Below are 19,874 nucleotides of genomic sequence, written 5' to 3' on the forward strand. Positions count from 1 at the left end.
AACGGCAGACTTTGTTCGGACATTGCTGTATCTACAGTGACGAACAAATTCTCCACTTGCAAGTGTTCAAAGGGCATATTGTCTCTCGTGTGGTTCTTGCAAAATAAGTTAGAGTTAGAACATCTCTAACATTTTGGTGCCGTGACCCGGATCCAACATACCCACTGCTGATCGACGGAGGACGACGTGCTGCATTGTCGACAAGCCAGCGTCCATTAGGAGGACCTGGTAAAGAAAAGACCTGGCAAGAAAATTCTTCGCTGGGCCAGCATCTTAGGTCTGCCTTCGTCGGACAACAGTGGATTGATGGGATCCGGCAGTGCAACGAACCAGGGGACAAGTAAGTTAAAGCCCTAAAATTGTGTGATTGTGCTGTTGTGAAACGCGTAAGAGTGGAAGGTGCACGGAATATAGCTTGGGTTTAAGTCCCAGTGGAAGGAACAGACTAAGGAAAACAGAGCTTCCTTTTCATTCATTGAAGAGGTGCGTAGATTCTTCTTTGTCTGTTCTTCCAAGCTGCAGGATCTGGCTTGGGTTTAAGTCCCAGTGGAAGGAACAGACTAAGGAAAACAGAGCTTCCTTTTCATTCATTGAAGAGGTGCGTAGATTCTTCTTTGTCTGTTCTTCCAAGCTGCAGGATCTGGCTTGGGTTGGAGTCCCAGTGGAAGGAACGTGCTAAGGAACACAGAGCTTCTTTTTTGTAATTCAAAGAAGGGTGTAGATTTTTCTTTGTACGTTTTTCCGAGCCATAGAACAGCTTGGGTTGGAGTCCCAGTGGAAGGAACGGGTTAAAAAAAAAAAACAGAGCTTCTTTTTCTTAATTGAAGAAGGGCGTAGATTCTTTTTTTGTCTGTTTTTCCGAGCTGTTTGCATGAAAGTTGTGTGGTTGAGAGTGTGAATGGTAGGATAAATTGACAAAAAAAACAGTACTAGCAAAAACCAACGGTAATACACAGGCTAGTAATTTTGTTGAAGGGTAAATTTAATCCTGCATTGAGGATCCTCAAAAAAGAAAAACAAAAAATTGAAAAAAAAATTGGAAAAATCTAAAAATACCAAGTTAAGATGGGAAATAAAAACGGTAAATCTCTAGCTCTTGAAGGTGATGAGAAGTCCATTCCATTAACATTTGAAAAAGAATTTAGGGTGCATAATGGCATCCCATTCAATGATGCAGCTGAGAGTGCTTATCAGCAACAGCTAAAATATGCGCTCCTAAATGGTTCCCCACCTGAATTAGACAACAGGGTGCGGAAACACTTGGTGGAAGCACACACTGCTTGTGTTACAACAACCATGCAGTGGGCCAGAGACGCTGACAAAGTGATCAAGAAAGGCAAAAGTTCTGATGTATTTCATCTAGATGATGATGATAATCATGTAGATGAAGATGCAACAGTCTTCTTCCAAAGTTCCCAATGGGGCAGAGGAAGAGGTCAAGGCCAACAAGGTCGCAGGCCGCCATATGGTTCAAAACCCCCACCAGATTCTGACAACTGTTGGAACTGTGGGAGACGAGGACACTTTGCAAGAGTGTGTCGTTATGCAAAACGAGACCAATCAAAGGGTGGAGGAAGGGGCAGAGGAAAAGCCAAATTTTCAGCAAAACGGGCTTCCTCCTCTTTGACCTCTCATGCTCCTACTTTTGGTTTAAAACATTTTTTTAGGTTATTAGAACTCCTGTACATACAAGACAATGCTGATTGTATGCCCAACGCCAAATGACGAAGGGGTCAAATTATGTGTGCACACTGAAGTTAAAATTTGCAAATCAAGTGGTAAAGTAATACAACTTGTTTCTAAAAGATAAATTAGAATGTGCTGTCCTCGCGTGCGTGGGTGGGACCAGCTTCATGATCGACCGCAAGAAATGGCCAGCTTGTGACGAATCATTGTTGCCAGGTCCCCTCCCCTCGCACCGAGAGCTGTGCACGTGTGTGCATATTTGTTAAACTGATAAAATTGGCTAAACCTGTGTACAAAAGAAATTTGTTAGACTGTGGTCTATCCAATTTGCACCGCAAAACAGAAACAATTTTGAAGAATAAAATAAATAAATAAATAAATAATTCTTTTTTTTTTTTTTAATAAATAAATAAAAAAGAGAAGAAAAGAAAGAAATCTGTTTGTAGACAGAAAACTGGTTTACACTAGTGCTCATTAGTGTCTCACCCTGATGACAAATTCGACAGACAGAGAAAACATGTTTTCTAGAATTGGATGAAGCAAAATTGGTGATTGTACACATTGCAAAACTGAATTTGAAAAATAAATAAATAAATAAATAAAAATAAAAAAATCTGATTAATTCGCAAGCTGTGTTTTTTTATGTGTTGAGTTATTTTTTTTGAACTGGTGAATTGTTCTATCGGAAACATTAGGATAGGGATTGTGCTGAGAATGGTATATGAATGTTGTGTGGAGGACTTGGATAGCTTGAGACCAATGTGTTGAAAAGACTCCTCTTTGGTGACTGTGTGTGAGATGCAAATGAGCAGGGACGAATGATTTCCTGAATGAAAGGAAAGTATTGGTTGAATGGTTGAAGTTGTTGGAGACTACTATGGGAAATTGGTAGAGCAGCTTGGACAAAAGAGTGCTTTTGTGCAAGTTAAATGCTAAGAAAACAAAAACCCCAAAGAAAAAGTTGTTGCTAATTACTAACGAAGTTATGAGGAAGTGGTGTGGGTGTTTAGAAGGGCACGCGCTTATGCGCTTCCCTGGCTCATCAACATTTGTTTGACTGATCAAAGGAACCATTTGCTACAGGACTTAACATCCAAATCTAACCGGGATCAGAGAATCTCCTTTAAACCAGGAGGCAATAAATGGGATAGCCCCTGTCGTAAATGATCTTTTGTCAGGAGGGATTATTAGGAAGTGCTCAGATTCTCCTTGCAACACTCCTATTTTTCCAGTCCAAAAGGCCAACAAGATTGATTGGCGAGTGATACAAGATTTACGAGCTGTAAATGAGGCAATACAAACAAGAGCACCTAATGTGCCTGACCCGCACACACTTCTGAACACTTTGAAACCAAACCAGAAGTTTTTCACAGTGATTGATCTTAGCAATGCATTTTTCTCAGTGTCAATCCACCCAGACTCACAGTTTTGGTTTGCGTTTACCTTTAAAGGACAAAGTTATACGTACACCAGATTGCCGCAGGGATTTGCTGATAGTCCAACTATTTTCACTCAAGCTATCATGGCATGTTTGGCTGATTTTCAAATTTCAAACAAAAGCCAACTTCTAGTTTATGTAGATGATCTCTTGATAGCCTCTGAAACTGAAGCTGCTTGCAAGGAAGACTCCTTAGCTTTGTTACACTATCTCTGTAAAGCAGGGAATAAAGTAAGCAAAAATAAACTACAATGGGTCAAACAGGAAGTGAACTATTTAGGTCACACGTTGTCAGCTGCTGGAAGACAGATACAAAAAACCAGAAAACAAATCATTGCAGATGCACCAAAACCTGAGACAAAAAAACAAATGATGTCATTTTTGGGGCTCTGCAATTACTGCAGAGCATGGATCCCACATTATGCAGAAAAGACGCAACCACTGCTGAATAATGTGCATGGAGTCCCCATGGCAATGACAGAAAAAATAATATGGACACCAGTAGCGGAAGATGCTTTTGTAGTACTGAAACAGGCTTTGATGGAAACTACAACCCTTATCTTACCAGACTACAATAAAACGTTTGTGCAAACGGTAGACTGCAGGAATGGTTTTATGACCTCAGTGTTGCTGCAGAGTCATGGCAGTAAACTAAGACCAATTGCATTTTATTCAAAAAAAATTGGATCCAGTGGCTCAATTGTTACCAGACTGTGTCCAAGCAGTATGCGCAGCAGCGCTTGCAGTGACACTATCCGCAGATGTGGTCCTTTTCCACAAAATGGACTTGCTGGTTCCACATGCTGTAGATGTGTTGCTACTGCAAAGCAAAATGAACTTTTTGTCACCCGCCAGACACCTATCCTACACTGCTACACTTCTGTCACAACCGCATATTATGATAAAAAGGTGCACAGTCCTAAATCCAGCAACATTGATCCCGTTGCCAGGAGATGGAACCCCACATAATTGTTTAGATGCTACAGAACATCTACAGCTACCCAGACAAGATTTAAGTGACACTCCACTTGATAAAGGGGAAAAGTGGTTTGTGGATGGATCATGTTCAAAGGATCCTAAAGGGAACAATCAAAGTGGTTATGCAATTGTGAAGTTGCCAAACCAGATTATTGAAGCAGAGAAGCTTCCATACAATCGGTCAGCGCAGGCTGCTGAGCTGATTGCACTGACAAGAGCTTGTCAGTTAGCAAGAGATAAGGAAGTCACTGTATACACAGACAGTCAGTATGCGTTTTCTACTCTGTTCTATTTTGCAAAACAATGGGAGCGCAGGGGGATGACAACGTCAACCCGTAAGCCGGTTACCCATGCCTCCTTGTTAAAAGACTTGTTGCAGGCCATCCGTTTACCTGCTAAACTTGCTGTGTGTAAATGTGCTGCTCACACCACAGGCACAGATGAAGTCTCAAATGGAAACAGATTTGCAGACAAAATCGCTAAAGAAGCAGCAGCAGGGAAACATGGCCATGAAATTTTTTTAATAGATTCAGAGGACACGCAACTCATAGATAAAACTATACTGACAGACATGCAGGGCAACGCTCCAATGGTGGAAAAACGAATGTGGACGACAAAAGGTGCAGTTGTGGATACAGATAATATCCACCGCATCAATGACAAACCTGTTTTACCAAAAACACTTTTTAAGGCAGCAGCAATTGCGACACATGGGCCTTGCCATGTGTCGAGAGGAGGGATGAGGTCAATTCACTACCTTTGGTTTAGATTCTTACTTAAAAAAAAATATTTGTGAAGCATGTCCTGTTTGTGTGAAACATAATCCACAAGGGAACATGAGACCTAAGAGAGGCTCATTTCCAAAACCGTCTTACCCATTCCAAATCATGCACATAGATTTTATTGAACTCACACAAAGTGGACCTCACAAATACTGCCTAGTGATGATTGATGCATTTTCCAAATGGGTTGAAATAGTTCCATCTAAATGAGTAGATGCCTTAACAGTGGCACCCATCCAGTGCAGGCCTGGTTGAACGAGCAAACGCTACTATCAAAAGCAGGTTGAAAAAATGCATGGAATCAACAGGCAGAGCCTGGCCAGAGTGCCTAGACTTGGTGAAACTCTATATGAGAATCACCCCCAATTCAGAAGGGCTAACGCCTGTTGAAATTATCCATGAGAGACCATATAGACTACCCGTGTTCACTCCAGATTTGCAAAAAGCAGATGAAGAACAGACCTTGGCAGATTACATGATCAGAACGCTCAAAATGAAAGATGTGTTAAATGCAAATTTACTGCCGCCTAGTCTTCTTTCCCCACAGGTTGACAACCTCATTAAGCCACGAGACTGGGTCTACATCAAGGTCATCAAAAGAAAGAACTGGGCCAGCCCGCGGTGGGAGGGACCATTCCAAGTCTTGCTGACTACCCCCACTGCAGTAAAGATTGCTGAACGGCCCAGCTGGATTCACCTCAGCCACTGCAAGTTGCAGAGAGTGCTGGACCCCTCATTCGGAGTGGTGGGGAAGTTCCGACTTCAAAGGGGTTTCATCGCTTAGGGTGGAACGTCTCAACGTTGGTGAAGACTTCAGTGATCCCCACTCCGCTAGGCGAGGAGATGTCCCGGTGTCTCTGCCATCCTAGTAGCAACGGAATTCCAAATGCCAGGTGGATTCTATGCTGCGCTGTGGTTGGAGTGTGCTATGGTTTGTGGGCTCATCTGAATGGACCAATGGACAGTGTCATTCGTGGAAGAAGATGGTCACATGATGAGAATTTCGGGGACTGGTCATGGGACCGCAGAGGCCCATACGGGGCCTACGCTTGGTGCCGGTGTGTGGGGTTCACTGTGAGAGCTCACACACAGGGGGAATGCTATGTGTGTGTTCCAAACTCTCCCCCTTCCTCCACAAAAGTTTACCTGGAGGCCAGAACAATGACTGTCACTGAAGCAAATGCATCGCCTTTGTGGGACGGATTTGGATTTCAACACCATGCTGTCACAGTCAGTGATGCTACCCCTACCGCCCTGGACTCACAGAAAAGAACCTGTGATCGAACTCTTTTGGATCAATATCAACGCAACTGTTAAAGGACGAACATTGCCGCAAGTGGCCTACACAGAGAGACCAGCTGGAGTGAACTACACATGTTACATCCAAGGAAACGAGACCCACAAATGCATCAACGACGACTGCTCTCCAGGAGGAAACTGGATGGGAGCTTTGGACATCACCGCTGAGTGTCAGGATGAGAGAGCCATTTCAAGTGGTGAGGGCTCTCCTACCAACATGGCTGCGCCATCAAACAGAACCTACTTCATACAGAATGGCTGGTGGCTTTGTGGTCACAAGGTTTATCCGATGCTGCCCGCCAACTGAACAGGAGTGTGTGCTCCAGTGTGGGTGACAGACCACACCTACAGGATACAACATCATCAGCTGACGACAGCACACAACTCTTCTGGACGTCGACGCAGGGCTGTTGCAACCTTTGACCCTCATGACCCTGTCTGGGGTGCGAACGTGCCAGATGATCATAAAATATGGTCCGTCGGAGACAAAGTTGTTCATGCGCTTTTTCCTTGGATCGGAGTTGGAAAACAAGCACTCTACATCGAGACACTGAACTATCGTTTCCAATCGTTTGTGAATCTCTCGCTGCAGGTCAATGATGGTCAAAACAGAGAGATTCAGGCTATGAGGCTAATGGTCTTACAAAACAGGATGGTTCTGGACTTGATGACTGCAGCGCAAGGTGGTGTGTGCCACATTATTGGGACCTCCTGTTGCACATACATACCAGGAGAAAATGACACGCACATCAACGACGCCATGAATTCACTGAAGAACTTACAGCAGGCCATGTCAAAAGACAAAGTCCCACACCAATGGGATCTCTTTTCGTGGCTATTCTCTGGCAACTGGTGGCAACTGCTGTTGAAATTTGTGGCTCCTGTGCTTTTTGTGCTTGTGTTGATGTGCTTATTTACAACTTGTGTTATCCCGTGTTTGAAGTCTGCTGTATCAAGACTTTTGTCTTCTACCATAGCACAAGTGCAAATACAACATATCAGACATGTTAAATGTGATGACTATGACGGCTGAACAAACACAAGCAGTTTTTGTCTTGACTGTTGTTATTGATAACATTATGGTCGCCTAAGGCAGAGGGACCGTGTGAGACTTTTCCTGCATTATAACATCTTGCCGCAGGTTTTTCACTCACACACTAAAATTGATCTATGTAGATTGCGTAGATGATGTTTAGCCGAGCATGTTTTACAGAAACTTAATGATTTGACCATCGAAAATGCTTCGCAAGTGATGGGTACAATGATGTGCTGTTTCTGTGTTTTTATTTTATTGTTGTTTTTCTTCATTATATTTTCTTACTTATGTTTTATTGATCGGGGTGGGCATAATCATATGATAAACAGGAGGGATATGTTAGGGTTTATAAACTATCTTGATCGTATGATTATGTTGGGATGTAGACTAGAATGATGAACTTTGTTTGAACCTTTTACCTTCCCGTGACTCTGAAAAGTTTAACCATTCAGTTGTTGAAGCTTTCCAGGTGGTGTGGAGGCGTCCTTGTTTTGCTCCACTAGGATTTATGTCCACGGCCTCGTGGAGCGATAAACTGGGACCCTCCCAAGTGGTTTGTCATTTGCTGAGGTGACCACCACACATGTCAAATGTCACCCCCACCTTGGCTGACTCTCACCCCCACCCTCCTTCTCTCAATAAATACTCTCTTGCATGACTTCAACGGCAGACTTTGTTCGGACATTGCTGTATCTACAGTAACGAACAAATTCTCCACTTGCAAGTGTTCAAAGGGCATATTGTCTCTCGTGTGGTTCTTGCAAAATAAGTTAGAGTTAGAACATCTCTAACATCCGGTTTCCTCCCACATCCCGAAAACATGCTTTGTGGGCCGATCGAAGACTCAAAATTGTCCCTAGGTATGAGTGCGAGTGCAGATGGTTGTTCGTCTATGTGTGCCCTGCGATTGGCTGGCAACCGGTTCAGGGTGTCCCCCGCCTACTGCCCGATGACGGCTGGGATAGGCTCCAGCACGCCCGTGACCACCGTGGGGACAAAGGGGTTCAGAAAATGGATGGAGTTTTTGACTGTACTAATTAATGTATTTTAATAATTTTATATTTATTTTATTTAATATTTTAATGATGTTTTTACCGTCGCCAAAAGTGTCATATCTGGCTCGCGAGCCATAGGTTCCCGACTCCTGCCCTAGGTCATATGATGTTCACATTCTGAGACTTTAGGTCATGCTGTCCAAAGTCCAGTCCACGAACCAAATCCGGTCCGCGTAAAAATTTAGACCGGCCCGAAGCATTGTGTCATAAAATCAATAATAAGTGAATAAGAAATAAGAAATGAAACTCGTCCGAACGGTAACGCGCATATGAGCCAGCGCTCATGATCGTTTGAGAGTGTGTCTCCCCCGTCCCTTCCCAGTGCACGCGCACACAGGTGTCCGTTTGCAAGATAATCAGTGACACAGATACTTCCTCATTCAGATGTCCGCACACCAAGGACTAACTAAGGCGATGCTAAAATCAGAAACGCTGCAAGTGATGCTGCACAGGGAAAGGCAAAAATAAAAAAATTAATAAATAAATAAATAAACACGGACTACTGGTGAGAGCTGTCTACTTCGCACAAACTTTACACACTACTAAGCGTCCGCGCCGCCCACTCGCAGTGATCGCAGACAACAAAAAGACTATGGATTATTATTTTGTGATTATGAAGTAATTTGTTGCGTATGAAGTTGAAATGAAAACGATAAAATGGAGAAAGATTTAATTTGGATTAAAAATCTTACATGATGCAACTTGGCCTGTCTACTGCAGTCGAAAAAACAATATCACCCTTCTCATTAATACAACAATAACAACAATAATAAAACAAAGTAAAAACATCTAATAGAAAATCATTCAACTTTCATAAAATTGTTCATTTGTATTTAATGTATTATTATTTTAATCTTTAACTTTTCTGGTAGTGCAGTTGACAATAGATTCTCATCTGCAATATTAACCTCTCTGCAGACAGCAAAGGATATAGTTACATATTTACAAGTTCATTTACAATGGTAATGGTTCGAGGAATGTTGGTGCGGTGCCCTTATACCATTTCATCTAACCAAATCTGGCCCGCTTTGCAAAAGGTTTGGACACCCCTGCCTTATGCATTGCGATGTCATTTTCAGCAAGCGGGAGCACAACACAAAATGGCAGCCTCCTAAAATGGATAAATGGGTGGGTTTTTCTGCATGATTCACATGTATTTTACAAACGTAATATCCAGAAAATGGTGTTCAGACTAATTGTTAGGGTTTATAAACTATCTTGATCGTATGATTATGTTGGAATGTAGACTAGAATTATTAACTTTGTTTAAACCTTTTACCTTTCCTTGACTCTGAAAAGTTTAACCATTCAGTTGTTGAAACTTTCCAAATGGTGTTGAAACACTTTCTGCTTAGTTAGTCATCTACAATGCTCCACTAGTTTCTGTTTCCACGGCCTTGTAAAACAATGAACTGGGACCCTCTGCACTGGGGTTGTTGAGGTGACCACCAAACATGTCCAATGTCACCCCCACCCAACTTGTTCTCAATAAATATGTTCTTGTAAGAGACTAACTAACGGTAGAGTTTGTTCGAACATTGCTGTAGCCACAGTAACGAACAGGCTCTCCACTTGCAAGTGCTTAAAGGGCATACTGTCTCCCATGTGGTTCTTGCAAAATAAGTTAGAGTGAGAACATCTCTAACACTAATGGGGTGAATTCATTTGCGCTTCAAGTCAAGATTCAAGATTTTTTCAAGATTCAAGAGATTTTATTCGCCATGTTTGAGCGTGCCAAACAAGGAACAAGTTCATATTATTTATATAGTTCTGACTCCTACTCGCAAACAATTCACAAAGGATTTCACAGGACCACAGTGGTCAATCATTGATGACATTCCATAATCCAAACTCACCAATTGGGGAAGGAAAATTCAGAATCCAATTTTGTGGAAAATGTAGAAACCTTAAGAAGAGATGCAGGTTTTAACATGTGCAAAAAGAAGGGCTGTCACTATTGACTATTTTTAGAATCGATTATTTTATTGATTATTCCATTGATGAATGAAATCCAGTATTATTTCAGTGTATTGAAAGTTTTTTTCCCATTTGCTATTTATTAACCAATTATTTTTGTTTATTTAGTAGTATTTAGTCATTAAAAACAGTTACCGTATTTTCCGGACTATAAGTTTTAAGTTTTAACTAAAAATTTTCTCAAAAGCCGACAGTGCACCTTATAGTCCGGTGTGCCTTATATATGGATCAATTTATGAATTTGTTGATCCATACTGGTTGAACACAGTGCTCTGCCAAAATTTTCTGTACGTTTTAGTACAACTAGTAAATTACAAGGTCGCATCTCTTATCAGCATTACGGTAACCGTGGTCAGGGGGCGTCACTGAATAGCTATTGTACCCGTGAGGCTATTTCATGTCAAAATAGGCTGCTCTGTTAATGTTTCGAGTAAATTTACGGATCGATATGGAAGGGAAACATAGGTAACTAGTACCAAGGTGTTAGATCGAACTTTAGTCAGTTCCCATCATTTTTTAAGCCCTCATTTGAGAAACGTGATTGTTTACACTTTGCTGAGGCTCATGGGAGTCTGCGAGCTGAGGCTCATGAGAGTTTGCGGGTGGCTAATGCTATAGTGATAGCTGTTGTACCCGTGAGCTCAGTGGCCTAGTAGTAGAGTGTCCGCCCTGAGACTGGAAGGTTGTGGGTTCAAACCCCGGCCGGGTCATACCAAAGACTATAAAAATGGAACCCATTGCCTCCCTGCTTGGCACTCAGCATTAAGGATTGGAATTGGGGGGTTAGATCACCAAAAATGATTCCCGAGCGCGGCGCTGCTGCTGCTCACTGCTCCCCTCTCCCCCAGGGGATGGATCAAAATCACATGGGGATGGGTTAAATGCAGAGGACAGAGCCCTTTGAGACTGCTTGTGATTTAGGGCTATATAAAAACTTGACTTGACTTGACTTGTGAGGCTATTTCATGTCAAAATAGGCTGCTCTGTTAATGTTTCGAGTAAATTTACGGATCGATATGGAAGGGAAACATAGGTAAGCAGTACCAAGGTGTTAGATCGAACTTTAGTCAGTTCTGATCATTTTTTAAACCCTCGTTTAAGAAACGCGATTGTTTACACTTTGCTGAGGCTCATGGGAGTTTGCGGGTGGCTGATGCTATAGTGATATCTGCTATACGCACGAGGCTATTTCATGTCAAAATCGCCTGCTCTGTTAATGTTTTGAGTAAATTTACGGATCGATATGGAAGAGAAACATAGGTAAGCAGTACCATGGGGAAATTTAGTCAGTTCTGATCATTTTATAGGATAGTTTGAGAAATGCGATTGTTTACAGAGGGCCCATTGGTTATTGGCTAGTGGATGCGTATCACAACCCTAGTCAACCGCAGTTTGTTGCAGTATAGCTTTAAAGTTTTAAAATGGGCCGTTCATTGAAGGTGCGCCTTATAATCCGGTGCGCCTTTTGGTCCGGGAATACGGTAAGCAATATCACACAAAAAGGATTGATGGTAATTGTTAGCCAGATGTTTGCAAATGTCTTATTGTGATCAAACCCGAAAAGATCAATCAGTATGCTTTCATGAAAGAATTAAATAATTATTACTTTTGAGAAGGTGAAATAAGAAGACCTTTAGTTAGATATTTAGTTAAAAAAAAGACTGGCTCTCGGCAGGAAGCGCGGAGGAAACCCTCAGAGGTTCAACTGGCCAATCGGCGACACCAGCAAGCTTTGTGGAGCGCCTCGGGCTGGATGCATCACCTCGTAATGTATTCAGGCCATCCACTGCACCCGGCTCCATCTCCAGCCGTCTTGACTCTGTCTTGCCACTGGATACAGGTGGACTCGGGCGAGAGAGTGAGGTTGGTGCTGCGCAACCCACCCTCACTTAAATCCAACACACAAGTCATGACTTCACACACACACACTCCCCGCAATTGCTCCCCCTCCCAAGTCCTGCGGCGTCGGGTAAGTGGCGAAGTGGCAGGTGTGGACTTCACTGGAAGCAATAGTCACAAACTCGCACACAGGCGGCTCGGGCCATAGGGTTGTTGTCCAGTGAACCGAGGCAGCACTGGATTTCGGCAGCCCCCTATTTAGGTTTGCACTGCCTACCTCCTGGCATGTTGGAACGGGCTAGAAAAGGTGCTCCAAAAATTGCCTGCCTCACTTCTTCCTGGCCAGCTGGCCGTGGCTGGCAGGAGTCCCATTACCAGCGGTAAGAAACAAGGTAACAGGACAAAGGTGACACCAATCAGCTTTGGCGCACGGAATGTGCGCTCACTTCTCGATAGGGCTGGCGCCACATCAAGACCTGAGAGAAGAACTGCCCTGATTGCCAAAGAGCTGGACCAGTATGGCATCCAGATTGCTGCCCTCAGAGAGACCAGTCTAGTTGGAGAGGGTTGGTTGAAGCTGGTGCTGGCTATACATTCTTCTGGATCGGTCGCACTGAGGCAGAGAGACACGACGCAGGAGTCAGCTTTGCCATCAGATCCAATTTGGTCAATAAGTTGGCTGCGCTTCCCAAAGGTGTCAATGACCGCCTGATGACACTGCGCCTGCCTCTTCCTGGCAAACACTTTGCCACAGTCATCAGCGCCTATGCCCCAACGATGACTAACCCAGACAATGTGAAGGAGAGGTTCTACGAGGACCTGACAGCCATGATCACTGCATTGCCCAGGGCAGATAACCTCATCATTCTTGGCGACTTTAATGCCAGAGTCGGCACCGACCAAAAGTCCTGGGAAAGGGTCCTCGGCAAAAATGGCACAGGCAGACAAGACATTGGCATCTACTGGACTATGTCATCGTCAAGCAAAAGGACAGACAGGATGTCAGGGTCACTTAGGCAGTGTGGTGCAGAGTGCTGGACTGACCACCCTCCCAGGAGGCCTCAAGGTTCCAAACCCCAAAAGCGTTTGAACGTCTCCAGGCTCGCCAACGCCTCTGTGAAGCAATCCCTGGATGAAGAGCTCGCCAGTAAACTGCAAGACCCTAAACCTTCAGGGAACGTGGAGTTGGATTGTGCTGCATTCAGAGACACTGTAGCCTTCAAAGCAGTAGGACCTCCAGTCTGCAGGAAGCAAGACTGGTTCGACGAGAATGATGAGCACATCAGAGATCTTCTCCAGGAAAAGCATCACCTACACAGCTCCCACCTCAGTGATCCAACATCCTCTCAAAAACAGTCTGCCCTCAAGAAAATCAAAGCAACCACCCAGCGGGAGCTACGCTACCCAGCAGGACAACTGGCTTAGCAGGAAGGCCGACGAGATCCAGTCCTATGCAGACCAGAATGACAACAAGAACTTCTACAGCGCCCTCAAAGCCATCTCCCACTCTCCTCAGCTCTGATAGCAACACCCTGGTCACACACAGAGAGAAGACCGTCGAGCGCTGGGCTGAGCACTTCAGCGGCATCCTCAACTGCCCCTCAGTCATCAATGATTGCGCGCCTCCCTCAAGTGCCAGTCAACACTGCTCTTGATGAGCCACCAACTGAAGCTGAAGTCACCAAAGCCATCAGAGGACTTCCTAACGGCAAAGCACCTGGGGCTGACGCAATTCCAGCAGAACTCTATGCAGCTGGTGGACCTCCCCTGACCAAACATCTGACAGACCTCTTTTGCACCATGTGGAGCTAAGGGAAGCTACCACAGGAGTTCAAAGATGCCTCCATCGTCCACCTATACAAACGAAAGGGCAACGGGCAGGATTGAAACAACCATCGTGGCATTGCTCTGCTTTCTGTAGCAGGCAAGATCCTGGCCAGAATTCTGCTGAACCGTCTGACAGAACATCTTGAACATGAAGTCTTCCTTCCAGAGAGCCAGTGCGGGTTCAGGCAGGGTCATGGAACTGTTGACATGATCTTTGCTGCTCGCCAACTCCAAGAGAAGTGTCCTGAACAGAACGTCAGTCTGTACTTCACCTTTGTAGATCTGACGAGGGCCTTCGACACTGTTTGCCGTGAAGGGCTCTAGAAGATCATGTCAATGTTTGGCTGTCCCAACATCTTTATCCACATGATCCGCGAATTCCATGATGGAATGCAGGCACGAGTCCAAGACAACGGTGCATACTCTGAGCCCTTACAGGTGGAAAACGGAGTCAAGCAGGGCTGTGTTCTGGCACCCACTCTGTTCAGCATGATGTTCTCAGCCATGCTGTCAGACGCATACCAATTTGGGACATGGGAATAGACCTGCGCTACCGCACCGATGGCAAGCTGTTCAACCTACGGAGACTACAGGCAAAAACTCGAGTGCAGACGACCATAGTCCGCGACTTCCTCTTCGCGGACGACTGCACACTCAGTCCATCCAGTCAGATGGAAATGCAACTGAGCATGGACATCTTTGCCACAGAATGCTCTGACTTTGGCCTCACCATCAGCACAAAAAAGACAGAAGTGATGTACCAACCTGCTCCTGGAGCCCTTTACACGGACCCGCTCATCAGCGTAAATGGTGAATATCTCAAGGCAGCTGAAAAGTTTGTCTACCTAGGTAGCACCCTGTTCCGTACGGCCAATATAGATGAGGCAGACTCCGCAGCTATGTCTGGAAACGTAGAGGGCTCAGCCTGCAGACCAAACTCAAGGTCTACCGTGCTGTTGTCCTCCCCTCCCTGTTCTATGCCTGTGAGACATGGACCGTCTACAGCCGACATGCAAAGCAGCTCAATGCCTTCCACATGAGATGTCTCAGGAAGCTACTGAACATCAGATGGCAGGACAAGATCCCAGACACTGAGGTCCTCCACAGGACAGAGATGGAATGCATCTATGACATCCTCAACCGCTCCCAGCTGAGATGGGCTGGTCATGTCTGCCGCATGCCAGACGAACACCTTCCAAAAAGGCTTCTGTACGGCGAACTACACCTTGGCAAGCGCTTTTGTGGCGGTCAGTGGAAGCGGTACAAGGACACCCTAAAGGCCAGTCTCAAAAGCTGCAGTCTGGACCCAGAGACCTGAGAGGCCGAGGCCCAACACCGACCAAACTGGCGCTCTGCAGTCAAGCACGGCGTTGCAGACTTTGAAAAGCAACGCGAAGCGAAATGGAAACGACGGCTTTGCAAAACCAAAGACAGTTCTTCCCTCCCACCCAACCAGCCCTCGGCCCTGGCCTGCCCCCACTGTGGCCGGTCATTCCGTGCAGGGATTGGCCTCATCAGCCATCTCCGCACACATGGGACACTGTGAAGTCGCGTGGTCATCTTTGAAAGCGAAGGACAAACATAAAAAAATAAAATAATAATTGTGATCAAACCCCAAAAGATCAAAGTCTGCGTTCATGAAATAATTATTACTTTTGAGAAGGTGAAATAAGAAGACCTTCAGTTAGATATTTAGTTAAAAATTGTAAAATAAATTACTAGATTTTTTAAATACAAGGCAATTATTTTGATAATCGTTTTGTTGTCGATTAATATTTATAATATTATCTATATTACTTTAGTATTAATTTTTTAGTTTATTGTTCCATTTACAAATAATATCCAATTCCAATATTCCAATATCCCAACGTGGATGAATCTTTTGAACTGCTCGTGGCTCAAGTTATTTCGATAATTACAGACTGCACCCTTTTGTTAATTGCAAAAAAATATCTAGATTGACTTACGTGGTCAATGATCAGTTCATCCTCCTGGTCTTCACCTCTCAATTTACGGACAAGCATCTGGATGAAGTCCTGAAAGGTGGTTGCCATGTAAATGTCCTCATTCTGCAGGAGGACACCAGCTCGCTGCTTGACCTCCTCCACCAACCTGGACAGAGAAACCACTGCTTAATATCAGCTTTCAAGAGTAAAAACGACTTCACTATTTTTCAGAAAATCCTTATTTGTGGACCCCCCCTCCCTATAAAACAGAGTCCAGTGCAGCAATTCATGCAGCGATTTCAATGTTAGGCAGGTAAAATATTGGAATGCCTAAAAAATTAAAGACTTAAAGTTTAAAGTTGCGTAAGCTATTTTGGTTATTGTTTCATTAACAGATGAGAACCAAACATCTTGCTCTTCTGATCTACTTACCTGACCACATCCATGGACGCAGCTCCGGACTTGAAAAAGTCCGTTGTGTCCTCAATAGCTGGGACATTACTGAGAATGCCCTTCCAGATGTTCTGTCATAAAAAATTTTTAAAAAATTCAAGGCCACATTTGGATTCACAACAGTGGTGAATCAGTGGGGGGGGGGGAATGGTTGAAAAACAACACGCGTGGTAATATTGGTTTGCAGGAAATGAACTTACCCTCATCTCATTTACTATTTCTTTTTCGCCATCAGTTAATTCCACACTTTTAGTTTCACCAGTGGAGAAGTACTTTGAAGCAAGTATCATTTTTCCATCTTCAAACTGAAGATTCTTAACGAGAACCTAGAAAAAAAAAAGCATAAATTGTAGTTTTTCATTGTTTTTATTTTGGTTTGGTTTTTTTTTTTCTCTGCTATTTGCAGCCAGATCAGCATGAGCAAGCGTAAAATCTTATAGAATGCCAGTTGTAACTGCCGAAGTCTATATGTTTCGCCACTAAGCAAAAGCTCTTGTAGCTCTAGCAATAGTTGAAAGTTTTACAAGGTGCACACCTTTTTTTTTGTGTGAATTTGTTTTCTTTTTCTTGTTATTTGTATGTAATTTGTAGCAGTGTATTGTTTATATAAAGTTGCAAGAGAAACCAAAAGTAACTTCAAGGGCGATTCCTGTTTCCGGCTAAAGAATCGGGAGTCTGACATAATGAAACAGCATGATAAGAAACAGCCCGACCTCGTACATGTTACCGCGAAGTTAAGAGGTTCAAGTCAAGTACCCAGTTTGTTCACTTGCAGGCCAAAGTGGTATGCAGTTTTTACTTTTGTATTTGATGTGTATGTTTTGTCTACGTTTATTTTATGTTCGTTTGTCTCACCAGTTCCACGGTATGGTTGTGATGTAAAAGAAAGCTAAGCTCACAGTAAACATCAGTACCACGGAACTCTTGTCTTCTTTGTTAACGAGCTGGCTTACCAGTAATGAAAAAATTTGTGAATAATTCTGTAACAGAGGAGTACTCACTGCTTTTCCATCAGTTCCATGTATGACAAGGCCATTTTTTGTCACCAGACTTTGACTGGAAGTTCCTTCGATGTCCAGTGGCTGGCCAGCTGGCACTGACCCTTGTAACATTGATGATCCATATAGGGTGACACACTGGGGGGGGTTAGAGAAATATGTAATTGACCTCAAATTGACCTCAAATTGACTTCAAAACAAAATGTGTATTTGGTGATATGATTTTCAAGAATCAAAATAAGCCTTGCTTTATTAGTGGATCTTTACAAACTGAATATCAACAAATGTATAAAGAAAGACCACGAACGGGATTACCGTAATTTTCGGACTATAAATCGCTCCGGAGTATACGTCGCACCAGCCATAAAATGCACAATAAAGTGAAAAAAAACATATATAAGTCGCACCGGAGTATAAGTCGCACTTTTGGGGCAAATTTATTTGTCAAAATCCAACACCAAAAACAGACATGAACCAGCAACAACAGGCTAAACGATACGGTATGCTAACGTGACATATACACAAACGAGGAGCTGAGAACTGGCCTGACGTAACATTCAGAGTTATTCAAGTAAGTATTACATAAATAACACGTTTATAGAACCATCTGTGTCACTCCAATTCATTAAATCCATCGATCTTGCTTTATGTGAACATACCGTGTATGCGCCGCATATGCTGACGTCGGACCCGTTGTAAGTTGCATTTCTAATTATTCCACAGACCATGTAACAATATATAAAGTATATTTCAAATAACTATCATATTACTCCATTATCAAACCGTCTGTGTCACTCCAAATCATTAACTCCATCGATCAAATTCCTCGTTCCTTATGTCAACAACGCCGCGCGTGCGCTGCAGAGATCTAGTATATAACTATATCGTAGCGTTAACAAAGTACCAGGAAAGACGTGGGTTTGGTAAATGGCTCTTTATTTAACAAAACAAGAGTTCAACGAGGCAACAACTACTGAACTTCCAGCCACGGAGGTGGAAGAGAGCTCCATAGAATAGGAGCGGGCGTGCGTAAAAGCCGTGTCGGGCCCCATCCACCGTCCCCGGACAGCCACCCGGCCGAGCGCCGGCCCCCGACTTCCATCCACGGAGGTGGAAGAGAGCTCCATAGAATAGGAGCGTACGTGCATAAAAGCCATGTCCGAGCCCCATCCACCGTCCCTGGACAGCCACCCGGCCGAGCGCCGGCCCTCAACTTCCATCCACGGAGGTGAAAGAGAGCTCCCGTCGAGAAGGATTGGGCGTGTGTAAAAGCCATAATAGTTTTTCAAACCTTCTGTGTCACTCCAAATCATTAAATCTTTCAAACTCTTCGTCCTCCGTGTCACCTACAAACAAAGCCGCTAATGATGCCGGTAGTACGTGGGGCTCTTCGTCATCTTTGTCATCCCGCGATCGAATCCTTTGCCCTTTATGTAAACAACCGCCGCGCGGCACGGGTGACGTCACTTGCAGTTCAAATGACAGTAATCCCTTGCTACATCGCAGTTTGTTTATCGCGGTTTCACTACATCGCAGATTTTTTAATTTTGAAAATTTTTGAAAAAAAAATCACTTATAAGTCGCTCCTGAGTATAAGTCACCCCCCCCCACCCAAATTATGACAAAAAACGCGATTTATAGTCCGAAAATTACGGTACTTTTACTTCCTCAGTTTGTTAGACTCAGAAACCAATAAAATAAAATCACTGTTTCATCCATTATTCACAGGAAATTTCATTTTCGACTCTTTCAAGGTAAACCATAAAAAAAGGGCAATATTTGAATGCCAGCCAATTTTTGTTTTGCTCTTTTTGATCTTTCAAGGCTCACAGAATATTGTTGAATGGCGATGTAAATACAGAAACTACAGAATGAGAGAATCGACTCTTCTTACATCACACAAAAATGTTGTTACCTTATTCTATTTTTAGTATGTAGAAACAGCATAACCTTTTGAGAAACGTTTAGTTGAAACGTCAAATTTCTAGAGACAAGAGATCTAATGCTGCCATCTGCTGGCCATAAGTTTTTTTGCACCTTAATGAACAAACCATCCATCCATTTTCTATACCGCTTATCCCCACGGGGGTCCATCCCAGCAGTCATCAGGGGGGGACACCCTGAACCGGTTGCCAGCCAATTGCAGCGCACATAGAGGTGAACCATTCACACTCACACTCACTCCTAAGGACAATTTGGAGTGCTCAATTAGCCTAAAAAGCATGTTTTTGGGATGTGGGAGGAAACCGGAGTGCCCGGAGAAAACCCACGCGGGCACGGGGAGAAAATGCAAATTCCACACGGGGAGAGCCTGAGGTGGAATCAAACCGACATTCTCCTAACTGTGAGGCAGACGTCCTAACCAGTGCACCACCAAGCTGCCCATGAACAAACCAGTGTTGGCAAAAATCTTTCTCCGCCCATTCGCATCCAAAAAAGTTGTTCAATTTATATCAACAGCATTCCATATTAGGAATTGCAATCGACAGCACAGAGCTTTTCTGCGATTATTACTGTAACATAGTAACTAATTTCATTTTATATGACTCATGTATAACTA

At 43.7% G+C, this 19,874-nt stretch overlaps 1 protein-coding gene across 3 annotated transcripts in view; it reads right to left on the reverse strand.

The window, feature by feature from the left end:
* aldh1l2 (aldehyde dehydrogenase 1 family, member L2) overlaps positions 1–19,874 on the reverse strand; it is a 70,281-nt gene that overhangs the window by 29,755 nt on the left and 20,652 nt on the right. For all 3 annotated transcript variants that reach the window (XM_085902209.1, XM_085902207.1, XM_085902210.1), the window contains exons 7-10: positions 17,318–17,452; positions 16,517–16,642; positions 16,296–16,387; positions 15,885–16,029 (exon numbers count right to left, since the gene is read on the reverse strand). In XM_085902209.1, coding sequence (XP_085758335.1) covers positions 15,885–16,029; positions 16,296–16,387; positions 16,517–16,642; positions 17,318–17,452 — 498 coding nt within the window. The remainder of the gene's footprint in view (positions 1–15,884; positions 16,030–16,295; positions 16,388–16,516; positions 16,643–17,317; positions 17,453–19,874) is intronic.

Source organism: Syngnathus leptorhynchus, chromosome 21 (genome assembly GCF_054491065.1).
Source record: "Syngnathus leptorhynchus isolate UIUO chromosome 21, UIUO_Slep, whole genome shotgun sequence".
NCBI classification, from domain to species: domain Eukaryota; kingdom Metazoa; phylum Chordata; class Actinopteri; order Syngnathiformes; family Syngnathidae; genus Syngnathus; species Syngnathus leptorhynchus.